Below are 17,003 nucleotides of genomic sequence, written 5' to 3'. Positions count from 1 at the left end.
TTTCAGAGTTATCCCAGGCCTTTTCCATAGCAGAGTGGTATGTGAATCACCTGGGATCCTTGTTTAACATGCAGAGCGGATCTCCAGGTGATTGTTATACAAACAAAATTGTGAGGAGGTTAGGGTTATTCCCCCTCTGTTGGCAACAATTCCTAGTAAGCTATCCCAAGGTGTTTCAAATCCATTGACCCTTCAGTTTATCTAAAGATCCTTTTGTTGTTATCACATCTCAGGGGGTGAGGTAGAAACACTGTATTTATCTAGGAGGTGTTCTTTCCCCAGTTTTAAGAGGGTGGCTACCTACCTTTATCCTGGCATCTCAGCATCTGGTACACTGACTCTCTCTCACAAAGGACCAATCTAGAAATGAGAAGATCTGGTACAGTTCAGCCACCAGATGCTGTGTGTCTGGGGCAGGTGGTGCAGCCTCTCTGTTTCTTGTCTGCAAGTCGGGGGTGTGAGTGGTTCGCAGCTTTTTTATTCTACACACACCAGTGACCTTCTATAGACAGGAATTGTGTGTCCTCTCAGCCTTGTTTTTCTATGCTCAAAAGAAATGGTTCTGTGACCATGAACTAGATTCAGAAAGGTGACAGGGTAAGTAGTCAGAGGCATGTCAAGAATCTCATCCCACTGAATTAACCAGCAGAATCAGAATATAGGTTTCTTTAATACACACCTGCAAAAACTAACTACAGGGGAAAAAAACATTTGGCCACACAAAACTGGGTCAACCAGTGAGTCTGAGTCACTAGGGTTCATACCTGATACTTGCCTCACACAGGGAAGTGTTTCAAAGTAGGTCTTTCTGGACCTTCTATTCTGAGGACTGAGTGATACTAGATGCAGAAAGGACTGGGGTAGTCTGTCAGTGAATATCTATTGATACCCACTATGTGTCATGTGCTTTTCTGGGTGTTGAGGGCTTGGCAGTGAACCCTACTGACAAGACCCATACTTCGATGGAACTAAAATTCTCATGGAGGAGAGGGATAATATTAAAAAAAAAAAAATGTAACAAATGAGTCAGTGATAAGGGGTATGAAGGGGAGGTAGGGACAGAGGTTAGGAGACTGGAGGAACCCATAATCTCTTATCCACTTGTCCAGCCCCCACCTTCTACCCTTGAGGAACACGAGGCAAAGCCAGCAGCGACCTGCTCAAGACCAGACTACACCCAGCTGGTCAGAAGCGGAGTTGGAAGTGAACACCGGCTTCCTGCGAAGCCAATCCTTTCTCCACAGCCCCTCTCATGGAGGGTCTATTTTCCTGCCATTGTCTAGTTCTTAGACCCGAGTATCGAGGGAGGGAAGCAACGCTCAAGCACCCCCTCGTTCGCCCCAGGACACAGGATTCCATCCATTCCCCTTCACAGCTCAGGACCCAGAGAGAAGCCCGGGTGGGGCGGGGCCTGGACACGCGCCGGCGCGTCCAGCAGGTGGCAGCAGCGAGCAGCCGCGCCCCCCGCGCAGCCACCCGGCGAGCCCGCATCATGGATGTCGAGCTCTCCTATTTCGCTTTGCTCGCCTCAGAATTCGAGACCCCAGACGAGGACCAGGATTCATGAACTGGTCTCAGGGGCCCGGGCAGGGGCCTCTGGCTCCCGACGCTGGCCGAGAGGTGGGTCCCGGGGCGGGTCGCCGCTCGTGGACGCCGGGCGGGGACGCGCTGCCCAGCAGAGCCCGGCACCCAGCGCGCTGCCCCCGCCCTGCCTCCCTGTGGTCCACACCCCCTTTGGGCTCCCGAGCCTGTGAGCTGCAATAGTCGGGGTGCGCGCCAACAGGCGCTGCCGGCCCCGCTTCTGCCGGGCAGTCAGGTCCCAGGAGCGGACGGACCCAGGCGCCCGCGTCCTCTCTGCTGCCTCCTCCTCCCTGCTCTCACCTGAGCTATTAGCCCACTTGCCTTCAAGGCCAGAGGCTACAGCCCAGACTGAGAGGGACAGCAGAAGGGGAGAGGGCACCTGAGGATACAGAGCTAACACCGGACTATTTCACCCCCAGGTGATGAGTGAAGTCGAAAGATCCGAAGATTTAAAAAGCATCTGGAGTCTCCGTATTGAATGAAAAACCCAGTGCAAAGGCATCATCATGAACACGAGCCGTAAGTGGGTCCTCCTCTTCTTTGCCATGGGAACAGGGTGGGGGCGGGAGGTTCAGGAGCCGGCGCTGGGGTTGCCTGGAAGGAGGAAGGAAGCCTGGCACGGGGTGGACACATGCCCCCAGACTCCTCCTCGGTTTTTTCTGTGCTCCCTCCCGAGCACAGGGATATGGCTCCGGGTTTTCATGGTATTTGCTAATGTTTTATTGGCCGCGCCACTTGTCTCCGTTGGGAAGGCTGCTTGTCTCCTTCTAGCAATGCCTGAGAAGGCCTAGGAAGCAGAAGTGTAGCCATTGTCTGACTGAGGGGGCTCAGAGGAGACCTCCGGGCAGACAGCTGGAAAGAAGAGGAAGGCCCTGTTGGTCTTGGAGCTGGAAAAAGGCAGGGAGACTGGCCTCGGGCTGGTGGGTGGGTGGGTGTGGGCAGACTGTGGGATAGGAACGAGCAGTTTGATAAACAAATCGTCAGGAAGCCACCTTTGGGTCTGGATGGAGATTGTGAAATATCCCGCTCTAGCGCGCAAGCAGCCCCATGGACCTAGGGCTGATATTTTTCACATACCTGAAGGCTGCATTTAGCCATCCTGAGAACAAGAGAAAAGAGACAAGCCCTTTAGCCAATGTTTCTAAAATGCCAGAAGCAGTAACTGCTCTGCAGAGGCAGGACCAGACATTTTACTGCTGGGCTGAGCCTCAGCTGCTGAGAAATGCAGTGAGAGATACAAGGAGGCCTAAGCTCTTTCTCTTCAATTCAGTACCTTTGACCATGGGCACCCACTGGGGCAGGTGTCATGAGCACCACCCTGAAAGAGAGATCTGGATTCAAATCCCCCTCCTGGCCAGCTTCACTTGTCTGGGTTGTTTAGCAGCATGTGAGGTTGTTGAACCAGAGAACGCCTAGGAACATTCACTTCCCTGGGTCTTTGACTTGGCTCTCTCCTCTCTGGATCTCCGATTGCTCATCTGTAAAATGAGAAGGGTTGAATTTGAGCTTCTCCTAGTCTAAGAATCTGCAAGTTCCTTCTAAAAAAGCTACAGCTGAGAAGCAAGGTCATAAAAATCAGTACCTTCTGAGGCTGTGTTTGACACCAAATCAGGTTTCCTTAACCTCCTTCCATTTCAAGGCTGTTGGCATGCAGGGGAGGAAAACAAAGCCAGGGAGATGGAAATGAAATATATTTATTTACTATATATTTGTATGAGTCATCTCTCTGCCGTCTTCCTTTGTGTATTGCATAGCTGTGCTAGGCAGGCAAGTGTAGCTGGACTCCCTCTGCCTTTTACAGCCCAAGAATTTTGCTTCTTGATTTTGACAGTCTGAAACAAGGCTGAGGCTTCACCTGAGGCTCAGGAAAAGAGCAAAATTAGGTAGAACCGATCACCTAGTGGGCCACAAATTTGCATCCATCTGTGCTCTCAGACAAGTAAGAATCTGAAGTGCCTGTCACTTCTCACTATCTCTAGGCAGGGAAAAATGTATTTATGGGAGTCCTTTCTCACTAAATGACAGAAGAGAAAGATGGCTCATTTATTTTTCAAGGAACTAAGAAAGAAGGTAACAAGCAACAGACTCTGCTTTTTTCTCTCTTTAGAATCATAAACTCTTGTACCATTAGCAACACTGAGTATCCCCTAAAGAAGGAAATAGATTTTACTTTAAAAAAAAAAAAAAAGTAGTAGAATTGAGTACTGCAGAAGAGAAGGACTAACAAAAATGCCATTCCAGCCTCATATACTTTTTCTAAGTGGGGAGAGCGCGTTTATTTTCCAGGAGCAGGGGAAAATAAACAGAGTGACTCAGGCAGCCTGCGGGTCCCTGAGGTTCCCTATGAGGAAGTGATTCTCTAAAGGGCTACCTGGAGGCAAACTGTGGAGAAACTCCTGCTCAGGGCTTTGGGGCCGGGCTCCCTCATCACTGAGGCTCCTCCCCACCCTGGAAGCCTCCAGAAGGAAAGAGTAGAAATCAGACCTTGCAGAAGTGATGGTGTGATGGGGTCACAGGGACAGAGCATGGGCATGTGGCCCTTGGGGTGACCTGCTGTAAGCAAAAGTGCTCGCCCCATTACCATGTGAGACTCTTAACTCAATCCTCATGCCTGAAATTGAACCTAAGAGAAACTGTCACTCGGTTTTTTCCTTGCACTTTCACTTCCTGAATCCTCACTCTACCAGCCACTGGGCTACACATTTCACCTGCACCTCTCTCACATCCATCCTGTCAAATGAGCATTATTGCTCCAGTTTTGCAGTCTTCATCAAGTCATGTGGCTAGTTTTTGGGTTGTGAAAGGTACGTGGACGCATAACATTATCAACAGTGTGTGCCATTCCTAATCAACTGTTCAATGTCACCGTTGAGATGGGGGCAGATCATGAGCTTCTTATTATATTGCTGGTCACTTATCTGGAGTAGAGGTGCATGGGCTGTATAAGCTTGGGACAGCGTGTAAGAGTTGAGACAGCTCGAGCCCTGCCGTTAGGTGGGCCCAGGTTCTAGTTGTGGTTTCACTTGCTGGCTGTGTGGTCCTCGGGATGGTTGTCTCATCTGCAAAATGGGAATGATGGGACCTTCCTCCACATGGAATGGAGATAAGTGTTCATGTGTCGTGTACAATTCAGAGAGCAGTACCCGCAACATAGCTGGCAAGGTGTCAGCGATGGTGGCCAGGCTGTCATTGTCACTGCTGTAGTCACTGTGGTTCTTACCATTGTGGACTTTATGACATTAGCAAGCAAGTCACTCAACCTCTCAGATGTCACACCTTTGTCATAAATTGAAAGGAACGTAGAAATGGGATCTTGAGGACAAGACAGGAAGGTGAGAGATTGCTTTGTAAATATATGTAAATTTTTTATTAATAAGAAATACATGTCTCAGTTGTTTAAAAAAAAAAAAAAAACAGGGGAGTGCCCAGTCAGTGACTCCTCAGAGTACATTTTGGTTTAGTTTCATCAGAATTCTTCTGAAACTTGCTGAGCTTTAGCATGCTGCAAAACAGGGCTGCTGTGAGAGAAAGCAGTAGTTCTGGAGATGTAGAGTAGGGTGGTGGTCCAGGCCTGGGAGAATGCAACAGGTGGGCTCCAGCCATCTGAACCAATAAGAGAAGGGGAAAGAGGTCTCCTTGCAGAGAGAACAAAACACCAAAGGCATGAGCAGGACACCCAGGGCTAGTACTGAGATCGTGGCCCCCATGGGCCAAGGACTTTAGGGAAAACAGAGCCATCATTTCTACCTTGGGCTCTGTGAGGTGGGTCTACCTTCCAGCCTTTCTGTCCCCCTGCACACACCCAGCCTAATTCCAGGGATCTGTCAATTGACTCCTGATGTGCTGAGGCAGCCTCCTAACTGGTCTCCCTTCACCCACTCCAGCCTACTTCAGTGCCCCATCCACTCTCTGCATCACCCTCTGCTTAAAACACACATCCCATTGCTCTTAAGATGTGAGAGGAGACCTCTCAGCAAGGCCTGCAGAGTCCCCCGTGGCCCAGCCTTGCTCACAGCCCCAGCTCATCCACACATGCATCCACTTTCTCCGCAGCTCCATCATGTCCACCTCCTCTCATTCACCTCCGGGAAGGCTCCCTGTCTCTAGCACCAGCCCCTCTGCCCACCACCCCTCTTCACCAGGCTGGCCTCCTCACCCCCACCCTGACCCCAGTCCAGCTAACACTCCCCTGATGATGTTCTCCTCCTGTTCCTTCAGAACCTTGTCTCTGGTGTCACACACTCACACCTGTGGTCACATTTTCCTGACCCTACAGAGCAAGGAAAGTCTGGTCCCAGACCTCTTGCTCTCCATAATCCGCAGAGCCCCAAAGGCCTCACCACCTTATGTGCATTTTCTTAGGCAACAATGAATCTTTGGTTATTTCCTGTCAGTGTCTCCCATTTTGTCTTGGCCCCAGGAGTTCCCAAGACCTGGGAATCAAAGCCAGGGGAGACTGAGTTGACCTCAGAGCATCAGATGCCCTGAGCACCAGAGTTAGTTCCGTGTGTCATAAAATGCTGTGCTTCACTTGGGTTGGAGTTCCCAGAGCTCCTGAAGGCGATGGCTTTCCTGGGCACAAAGCCAGCACTGGCTCATCCTTGAAGTTGGAGAGTGACCTGCATACCACATAAAATGGTACCAAGAGCCATTCTCCCTTCATTGGCTTCCCCTGATGGTCTCTTCCTTGGCTGTTATTATGGATTGGCATGCCAACGAGCTACTTTTTTGGAGTAGGCTTTGTTTTGTTGAAATCCTCCCAGGTGGCACTAGTGGTAAAGAATCTGCCTGTCAATGCAGGAGATACAAGAGACGTGGTTTGACAATCCCTGGGTTGGGAGGATCCCCAGGAGTAGGAAATGGCACCCCACACCAGTATTCTTGCCTGAGAAATTCCATGGACAGAGGAGACTGGTGGGCTACAGGCCATGCGGTTGCAAAGAGTCAGACATATCTGAGCATTGTTTTGTTGATGAGAGCAAAAAGAGTCATAGAAACCTCACAAAGGTGTCATGGGATAAGCAGACAGCACACTGGGGTAATAAAATCCTAAGCTTTGGGGTATGGATTCCTGAGTTCAAATTCAACATCTATCATGTATTCTCTTTATAATCTTGTACAAGATAGATCATGTTTCAACCTAAATTTTTATGATTATAAAATGTTGGCAGTAGTGCCAGATGGGTTGTTGTGATCAGATCAGATCAGTTGCTTAGTCGTGTCCAACTCCTTGCAACCCCATGAATCGCAGCACGCCAGGCCTCCCTGTCCATCACCAACTCCCGGAGTTCACTCAGACTCACGTCCATTGAGTCAGTGATGCCATCCAGCCATCTCATCCTCTGTCGTCCCCTTCTCCTCCTGCCCCCAATCCCTCCCAGCATCAGAGTCTTTTCCAATGAGTCAACTCTTCGCATGTGGTGGCCAAAGGACTGGAGTTTCAGCTTTAGCATCATTCCTTCCAAAGAAATCCCAAGGCTGATCTCGTTCAGAATGGACTGGTTGGATCTCCTTGCAGTCCAAGGGACTCTCACGAGTCTTCTCCAACACCACAGTTCAAAAGCATCAATTCTTCGGCGCTCAGCCTTCTTCACAGTCCAACTCTCACATCCATACATGACCACAGGAAAAAACATAGCCTTGACTAGACGAACCTTTGTTGGCAAAGTAATGTCTCTGCTTTTGAATATGCTATCTGGGTTGTTGTGAAGATGAAGTGAAATAGCATGAGAAACTCCTTGGTGGTAGGTCTCAGGGAATGAAGTTGAACCTGAAGTTGCATTGGCCACTGAATAGAGCAAAGTTTTGAAATGATGGTGTCATACGAGCCAAACCCTCTGGTTCAAAACTAGCCTGTTTTGCTGGTATTGTGGCCATCACTGGGTTCAACACACAGGAGAGCCGTGGCTTTCAGGAAACCTTCAGGAAAATGATTAACCTGGTATTGTATATGAGTCTAAAAGGGCAAGACAGGAAGGTAGGATCCTAGATGAGAGATAATTAACCTAGTTCTGAAAAGGTCTGAGGGCCAGGATTTGAGTGGCTGTAAGAATAGAACTTGGGCAAACTTCAGGAGATGATGAGGGACAGGGAGGCCTTGCATGCTGCAGTCCATGGGATCGCAAAGAATCAGAAATGACTGGGTGACTGAGTAATTACAACAATAGAAATAAGGGGAAAGATCCTTTAGAGAATGAAGTCCGCATGGCCTTGTACCTGATTGAGTTATAGGGTGAAAAAGAAGAGGAGTCTATCTTAGGTCCTGGCAGGGAACAGATGTGTGATTTGAGGGGATTTAAGCAGGAGCCTTTGCAAATATGTGAGAAGGATGTAGAGAAATAAACAAGAAGCCAGGATGGCCAAGGACTAGGAGGCTAGAAACAGTGGCCCTTACTACTCTTACCACACCTTCCCCCAGACTGAAAGAGGGAAAAAAAAAAAGAAGCCAGAGACCCAGTCAGCTGTAGGGAAGGCACTGTCTGGTGGGAGTTGTTGCTCCTGGCAGGCAGGCAGCTCATGGTAACACCCCAAGGAAGGAACCAGGGGAATAAATATCCTGACCTCTCTCTCCTTCCTCCCTTGGATTTCCTACGGTACCCAATCCAACCAGGAGCCAGAGGGCAAGGAAGGCAGCTGAGCCCCCACCGTAGTCAGCCTCCCAGGGTAGAGAGGGAGCAGAGTGGACCTGGGGAGGCAAGGGATTTCAGCATCCAAGACACCCAGCTCAGGAGCAGCAAGACCTCCCTCTGTTCATGTCATTGCTCACATCAGGAACTCTAAGAATTTCTAGAGAAAAGGATCTATTGTAAATGGCACAGGAGGATGCCCGCTAATGACATTCTAAATTCGCATAATAGATGGAGTAGAGATGATTATATACTTTATAAGAATAGAGATTTTAAAAAATAAAACAGTACTTCCTAAATGAATAGAGCGCTTGTTGACAAATGACCACTTGAGGCTAAGGGAGCGTTAGAGGAATAATATAAGGAACAATGTTAAACCATCCCAAATGAGTATAACACATCTCTCAAATCACAATGTGATTTCAAGAGTACTTGCATTGCATAAAGGAAGTGATATCAGTTCTGAACTCTTTCATTCCTCTCTGGAAAAAGCCTTATCTGACTGAGATATCATCTGGTGTCGTGAATGTGAACAACTGGCCAATACCCAGCGTTAGCCAGATACCATTGTAAAGAACAGAAAACAACCAGAAGTGTGTAAGCACCTCTTGCTGGGTGCTTTGCCAGTTAAATTGTTTTCCTGCAGTTCTTAAGGGCATAGACTGGACCTAGATGGCTGGGTCCACATTCCAGCCCTGCCCTTTCCTTGCTGTGTGTGCTTAGGCAAATCACTTGCCTTCTGTGTACCTCCGTTTCTCATCTCCAGTGATAATCACAGGGGTATAGTAATAGTGCCTCTCTCATAGAGTTGTTATAAAAAATAAATAGGTTAAGAGTTGTGAATTGCTTAAAACAGTGCCTGGTATATAGCGAGTGTTTATAAAATGAATAAAAATAGTATTATGCTAGAGCTGCTGTAATAAAGTACCTCCAACTGGGTGGCTTAAAGAATAGAAATATATTGTCTTATGGTTCTGGAGCTGAAAGTCCAAAATCAAAGCTTCTGCTGGGTTGGTTCCTTCCAAGGGCCGTGAGGAACGGATCTGCTCCAGGCCCCTCTCCTTGGTTGTGGTGTCTGTCTTCTCCCTGTGTCTCTTCACATCGCCTCTGTCTATGCGTATTTCTGTGCCCAAATTTCCCCTTTTCATAAGGACCTTATCCAATAAGGTCTCATTGGATAAGGGCCCACCCTAATGACATCATTTTAACATGATTACCTCTGTAAAGACCACATATCCAAATAAGGTCACATTCTGGAGTACTGGAGGTTATGACATCTATATATAAATTTGAGGAAACACAATTCAATCCATAAGGCGTTTGTTAAGTAAATGACTCCTCAAGGAGAGGATTTCCCTGTGGATCAGTCTTCCCAAATACCAGCCACACCCTGGGGCTAGTGTAGGACGCTGATAGTTGGTTGTCTACCTAGTCTTGATGTTTAAGCTCTAATTTTACCACCTCTAACCAGCAGAGATAGAGCCTGCCCCGGAGAGCTTGAAGGGAGTGATCACACGTAGGAGGTGCCCAGAAAAGAGGACTGTGGTGACTCAGTATTCCAGTCTCTCTGCAAAACGCACACTCCCCACCTTACCCCTCATTTTGGTCATTATGCACAGCTGTAGCATTTTAGCAGTGAAACAGAATTTATAGTCATGGAATTGTTTTTCAGTCTGCCTGGTTCCTAGGAATGTCCAAGAAGGGGAACAAGAATTAGATTGTTCATTTGTTCACTCAACAAATATTTACTGACCACCAACCCTGCACCCAGCATGTTGCTGGAGACACAGCTGTAAATATAATAGGCATGGTCCTTGCCTTCGTGGATCATACAGGTCAGCAAAAGGGGCCAGCTGGTGGCCTGCCTGATAGGATATGTTTTATGTGCCCAACACCAGGCTTTCAGTGAATTTTAATTATTTACAAACACTCAGAAATCAAAATTGGGATTTCTAGCTTCTGTCTAAGGACAGCCTGAAAGACCTGGCATCCGTGCCCCTTTGTTCCTACATGGCAGACAATAGTCAGTAGAATTGCCTGCCTTGAGGGGGCATGTACTATTCTCTAGAGAGCCATAGTTGCCACCTCTATAGGAAGAGAGGTGTCACACAAGGACAGCTTAATACTTTTCTATTACCTTGCCACTGTAGGTATTTGAATTTATTTTTAATTGAAATATAGTTGACATACAATATTATATTAGTTTCAGGTACACAGCAAAGTGATTCATGTATGTGTGTGTGTGTGTATATATATATATTTTTTTTTTTCCAATTCTTTTCCATTACAGGTTACTGTAAGATATTGAGTATGGTTCCCTGTGCTATATAGTAAATGCTTGTTTATCTATTTTATATGCAGGCATTTGAATTTTTTAAACTCTAGTCTAGTATATGACTCATATAACATCAAACACAGAGATGAGAAAACCGCAGCATATTGTTCATCATGGGAGAAAGTTCTATCTCGAGTTAGCAGTTGATTAACACCGCCATGCCATAAAGTGCTCTTGAAGTGAGCCAGATCCTGCTCATGGCCTTTTTTCCCCAGCTGACACATTCCCAGAGGGTGATATCATATCCTTTTGGATACAGTTGGGCAAACAGTGCCCCACCCCCAACTCCTAGAGGTCAGTTTCACTTCCAGAGGAATCTGTTAGTAGGGGATGGGCACAGACCAAAGTAAAGCAGCTCTGGATACCTGGTCCCAGTTCTGGGTGCCTTTATCAGCCCAAAAGTAGGACCCTGGGAGGCTGGACTGTTCCAGAGCTTGTTGTGACATATGGGACATGCCTGGTCCAGTGGAGGACATCTAGTCGACAGCATGAGCTCCGTATCTGTAAGGTCAGTTTATACACCCACTCAGCTAAGGGGTGATTACTGAAAGGTCACACCTTGACCCAGAATGGCTGCATAAAACCTCTCTGTTATGATGGGGATCGCCTACTTGAGAAAGAACGGTGAGAAATTGGGTAATGCCAACAAAATTTCTTCAGTGGAGACCAGATTTTTCTTCATTTCTCTGGAAGAAATCAGGATAGTAAATTATTCATAGAAAGCAACGCACAGTACGTAGCACATTGTCGTTGCTCAAAAGATATTTGATGATTTAATTCATTAATGAAAAGCCCACTCTCATTTCCTTTATGAAGATCTCTCTTAGTTTCATCTTTATGACCATCTGCTATGTTGCCCACTTGGATATTCCAAGGCACTTCAAATTCAAACTAAAATTTAATAAAATTTTTTTAAATGGGGGGAAAAAAAAAAAAAAGAAACCTTCTTCTACTCTGTGGTCCCAGTTGATTGCTAGAATCTGCATTTACCCAGTAAGGAAGTTAGTAATCAGAAACTAGCCCTCATCTGCATTTCCGTTTCCTCCACTCCCCTGTGTTCAGTCTGGGTCCACATCTGGTCATTCCTACCTCCCAAATGTGACCCAAACTCTTCCTTCCTCAGCTGCCATCACTGCCCAGTGTCCCCAGCACCAGCCATGGCAGCCACTGGAGTAAATGGTTGGGGGAGGGGTGGGTTGAGCTCAAGTTCAGTCGCAGGCGTCAGAGCCATGTGGGCTGCTGGACAGTGTGATTCCAGGCTGCAAGGGGCAGGAGGGGTCATAGTGCTGCTCTGCAGAACCCTGATTAGGCTGTGTCTGAGCATTGTATCCAGGGTGGAGCATGCCCAGCAATGGTGGAGGGACTTGAAACACCCTGAGGAGAGGGCCCTGAAGGAGCAGCGGGGATCCTCCAGAGTCAGCCCCACACATTGGTTCTGTGTCCCCCAGAGAGTATAGATGATCCCTTGGTGATTTCACATGATGCTACTGGATTGTGGCCTGCAATCCAGAAGTGTTAGCCTTCTTTCTGAGTGCCTCGCCAGCCAGACAAGAGGTCCAGACAGGCTCCACTTTGCCGTCCTATTGCTCCCTGTGCTGTGGTTACTGCTGTGTGCTCGTGCCACAGCCCCACCCCCTTCTCTGGCAGAATTCCACTCTCTACTGCCTGTATCATTTCAAAAGCTTTTTCCTCGGATCTGCTTGATTTTGTGCAAGGCACAGGTCTTTCTCCATGGGCTGTTATCTCTTGCCCTCACCCGCACCAGCAGGGCCAATGAAAGGACTGCCTTGCAATGGTCTAATGACACAGTTGATCTATTTTAAGCACCTGAAGCACACTCCACCAAGTGCCAATCTTCCCGCAGCAAGCTGCTCTCAGCGTGCGGGGCCAGGGCCAGCTCGAGGTCTGCTGCTGCTTTTTGAAATCTGGGGAAGCAGCCCAGGGATCCAGACCCTGCCCGTCCAAGGACGATCTAAAGCAACCATAAAATTAGATATCTTCACAGTCAGTATGAGGTATTCTGCAAGGAGAATTGCCCATAGTGTCAGAAATATAGGGCAGGGGAACCTCGAGTGACCATAAATTCCTCTTTCAAAGGGCAGAAACAGAGCCCAGGCCCATTTCAGGTAGGGAAAAGGGACCTAGGAGGCAACATGTCAGAACAAAGAGAAGCTCAAGCCCCATCAGAAATGCCTGAGCCTTAGACCCATTTTTCCTCCTCCTCCTAATCAAGAGACATTCTTTTCCAATTATAGCCTATCTGAGTGCAATTATTTACAAATATTCTTTATTTAATTCTTGCAACAATCCTGCAAAGCCTTTCCCTGCTCTGTATGTAAGGACGGTCACCCGTGTTACATGGACTCTCACCATTCTACACAGAACTCACCATTGTTGGTAACTGTATTAGCCATTGGCTTGTCATTTCTGTCTCTTATCCCCTTTTGGACTATAAGCCACATGATGGCTCTGTGACAGGCCTGTTTTGTTCACTGCTGAGTCCTCCAAACTCATTACCACTCTTGGCACAAAGTGATGGCCGCCAGTGACCGTTCATGTTGGCTGAGCATTAACTGTGTGCCAGGCGCGGTGCTAAGGTCTTCACAGACATGAATGCATTTAACCCTCACAGAAGACCTAGGAGGTAAATGCTAATAATATCCTTGTTTTACAGACGGGCAGACCAAGGCTCAGAAAACAGGTCTCTGGTCCTAAATCTCATATTTAACAAGTAATGACACCTTGAATGAATATGTGAATGGGAGGATCTAACATAGACTATTAAATACTCCCATTTTGCATAAAAGGGAAATGAGGTTCAGAGGTACAGTCTCCTGGCCTCAGTCACACGAGCTGGGAGGTGGTGGAGCAGGTATTTGAAACCACATCGAGCCAACTCCAAGGATCTTTTCCCTCCTTCCTGCTTCCTCCTCTTCACCGTCTTTCCCCATTTTACTGTGATGAGAGTTACGGGGTGAAGGGGAAGTACAGGTTGGGGTGGCTGGTCTTTTTCCTGTTGGATGTCCCAGCACTACTCTCCTGTTCACTAGGGCAATGACAAATCCCTGCTCTCTGCATGGCGATGTACCAGGTGCTGAGGGATTAGAGATGCACAGGAAAGAATGTGACCTCAGACAGCCTCCTTCCAGCATCACCCAGGGGCATACACGAGCAAGGGTGACTGTAATACAATAAAACCCTCTTGGCTGTTGAAAGAGCAGGAAAGAGTGAAGAGGGAGTCAGGCCAGATTCCCCTGAAAGAGCCGGGGACTATTTTGTGGAGAAGGTAGCATTCACTGCAGATCTTGAGAGATAGCTTGGATGGGGAAGAAGGCCGTTCCTGATGGGCTTATCCATCCACTCTCGCAGGCTAGCTTCCACGTTCGCTTGTTGCACGAGTTCTGCATCCCAGACCCATGGCTGGGTGTGGAGGGTAAAATAAACAAAAACAAAGTAAACAGAGGGTTTCAGGAAATGTCAGCAGGTCTGGTTATCTATGAAGTATGAGGAGGTGGACAGTGAGGAAAGAAGGTGGGGGCGGGGGTGGCTGGTGAGGATCAGATCTTTGAGAGTTGTACATGCCAGGCTGGAGAGTATTTGTTACAGTCTGTGACCAATGAGGAGCCATGAGAGGTTTCGAGCCGAGCAGTGAGCCCCTCCTCAGAGCTGTGCATTATTTAGGAAGATCTCCCTGGTAACACATACCTGATGGATAGGAGAGCCCAGAGGCAGCAGAGGCTGGCTGAGCACCGTGGAGCAGGTGTGAACGGATGAGAAGGGAAGGCATGCAGAGCAGAGAGGATGAGCTGGCGGGTTCCCTAGGCATGCTGTGCATCGGTGTTGGTGTCACTGCTCTTGTCCCTTCAAGTGGACCTGTTAATCTGATTCTGATTGCTGGGACTGTGCGAACTGATACTTTGAAAATTAGGTTACTGACCACAGTGAGATGCCTTCGATAGTGTATTTGATAAGCACTTGAGCTGTGGAGTCAAAACGCCTGGATTCATGTTCCAGCTCAGCCACGACCTAGCTGTGCAACCTTCTGTGACTTTCTTTACCCCCATAGCTTCAGCTTCCTCTCAAGGTGGTTGGGATGGGGGAGGGCAGAGTGAGGGAATGGGTGTTAGATGCTTAGCACACACTCAGTAATAATTAATGAAATGCAGTTGAATGTGTTGGAAAAAACCCTTTTCAATAAACAAATTAATCAGCACATGGCATGGATAGGACCAGTCACCGCTTAATCATTCCATTGGAGAGAGGAACAGAGGTATTGATAGCCTAGGACTTTCACTAACATTTAATTTTATTTATTTATTATATGTCAAACTATATTCTAAACTCTCTGTGAATTGTCTCTTTTGATCCAAGTGTGAGTCAGGAATGAGATTAATGTTGAAGAAGACAATCTTAATTGAATAGGGAGAGAGTCATACCAGGCCAGGAATTGACAAACCTTTCCTGTAAAGGGCCAGGTCGTAAATATTTGGAGCTTTGCGGGCCATATGGTGTCTGAGGCATAGAAGCAGCCCTTGATGATATGTGGTCATATGGATGCGGCAGCAGTTGAGTCACAATTTATTTCCAAAGGTAAAGGTGGAGGGGGATTTAACCTGTGGGCCAGTTTGCTGATCCTTATGCCACATAATCTCTAATGTCTCTTCCAGCTTTGAAATTCTAAATTTGAAAGTCTAAAAGGAGGACACAAATACTTAATCTCTCTTGCTTAGTTCATCTTTGTAACTATAAGAGAATTTCACCTTAAATATGATAAGGATTACACTGGAAAGATAGACCCAGAAAGGACTCTAGAAGGCTCCATCCTCTTTGTGGCTTTGTTTTCTGCACAGCCTATAATTCATACTCTGGGATTACCTGACTCATCTCATGTGACCACTAAATGCCAGGGTGCACAAGCTGCCCTAGGGTCTGTTGAGCAGACAGCTCTTGATACTCAGGTCAGAGACTCTCCACTTGTGAAAAAATATACAGGGCAGTATCCATGCCAGGGCCTCCAGGCGCAAAGCGAAGTCTCCTCCTACTTTGCTCCCTGTTCACATTTCCTGCTCAAAGCCCCCCTTCCTCTGTAATGAGGTGCGATAGCCGAATTGTCTGTCCAGCATGTTTTATCATCCCTGCTTCTGATTCCTTGCAAGAACTGCCCCTAACTCCCTGGAGTACAAATGAGCTGTCAGTTGTGTTCTGCCCCTCCCCTAAGTGGTGGCACATGACCTAGACCAGCCAATCAGGGTATCCCATCTATCTATGCCACAAGGATTTGTTCATCAATGGACATTAGACCCAAGAGAGGTCAACCATAGTATTCGCTGGAATTGTATAGGGAAATACTAGGAAAAAGTATTCATTCCATTAAGGTTGCTGAGCTAAGGCTCTTGGAATACTAGTGGGCATTCCTGTCCAGCATGTGGGAAGAAGTTGTTTGAAAAAAGTTATAGCTCTTACTATATGGTAAAGCCTCTGAATCCAGCTAGATCTGAATGCAGAGGCCGCCCACCCCACCCAGAGACCTCTCACTTGTAAGAACCAACAGATTCTCTTTTTTGCCTAATTTTGAGTTTCTGTAAATTACAATGGGAAGGACCCTAACTAAGGCACTTGCTGTTGTTATTTTACCCTTTTTCTCATAGGCAATTACCTCATATAATTATCTTCATTTATCAAAATTCTAGCCATCTTTAGGCTAAAAACTTCCTCTCCTCCACTCCTGAAGTTATTTTATTTCCTCTTCTAAAGTCCCGAACTCTTGTTTTAAAACATTCTTATGATTATGGGTCATTTGCTGTAACTCAACAGCTTTATTCATGTGCATTTCCTAGCACTCTTCTTAGACTATAAGCTCTTTGAGAATAGGAGCCCGATGTCAGTAGGGAATAGTGCATTTGTTCTACAGCTACAAGCAACAGACCACTGCGGAGTCAGAGCATTATTGCTGCAGCTTACAAATCCATATGTGCACCAAAATGCAAATGCATGATATTCTGTCAAATGCATGCATAGAAGGAAAATCAATGTGGTAAAATAATTGTTACTTAAATACTAATTGTTACTAACATAGTGAGGCTAATATTTTTGACAATAAAAAGGAATCCTCCAATGATCTGAATGTGGTTACATGGATATAAACAAATGTAAAATTCTTAACCTTTACACTGAAGATTTATACACTTTATACAAGTTACACCACAATAAAAAGTAAAAAAAAAAAATAAAAATAAAGGAGTCCTTATACCTTATACTTGATAACCCTGTGCATCACTAGTCAATACACAAAATTTGAGATAGGTCTTGCTGCTGCTACTGCTAAGTCGCTTCAGTCGTGTCCGACTCTGTGCAACCCTATAGATGGCAGCCCACCAGGCTCCCCTGTCCCTGGGATTCTCCAGGCAAGAACCCAAGAGTGGGTTGCCATTTCCTTCTCCAATGCATGAAAGTGAAAAGTG

General features: G+C 46.9%; 1 protein-coding gene across 8 annotated transcripts in view; it reads left to right on the top strand.

The window, feature by feature from the left end:
- Positions 1-1,454: 1,454 nt before the first annotated feature.
- ABLIM3 (actin binding LIM protein family member 3) overlaps positions 1,455-17,003 on the top strand; it is a 136,977-nt gene continuing 121,428 nt past the window's right edge. For 4 of the 8 annotated variants that reach the window (XM_027546006.1, XM_027546005.1, XM_027546004.1 and 1 more), the window contains exons 1-2: positions 1,455-1,620; positions 2,001-2,100. In XM_027546006.1, the coding sequence (XP_027401807.1) occupies positions 2,088-2,100 (13 nt within the window). In that variant the 5' untranslated portion in view covers positions 1,455-1,620; positions 2,001-2,087. Of the gene's footprint in view, positions 1,621-1,759; positions 2,101-17,003 lie in introns of those variants that run through there. The other 4 variants (XM_027546010.1, XM_027546008.1, XM_027546007.1 and 1 more) reach the window with 2 other exon arrangements.

Source organism: Bos indicus x Bos taurus, chromosome 7 (genome assembly GCF_003369695.1).
Source record: "Bos indicus x Bos taurus breed Angus x Brahman F1 hybrid chromosome 7, Bos_hybrid_MaternalHap_v2.0, whole genome shotgun sequence".
NCBI classification, from domain to species: domain Eukaryota; kingdom Metazoa; phylum Chordata; class Mammalia; order Artiodactyla; family Bovidae; genus Bos; species Bos indicus x Bos taurus.
The sequence above is the reverse complement of the archived record's forward strand: the minus strand, read 5'-3'. Positions and strand labels throughout refer to the sequence as shown.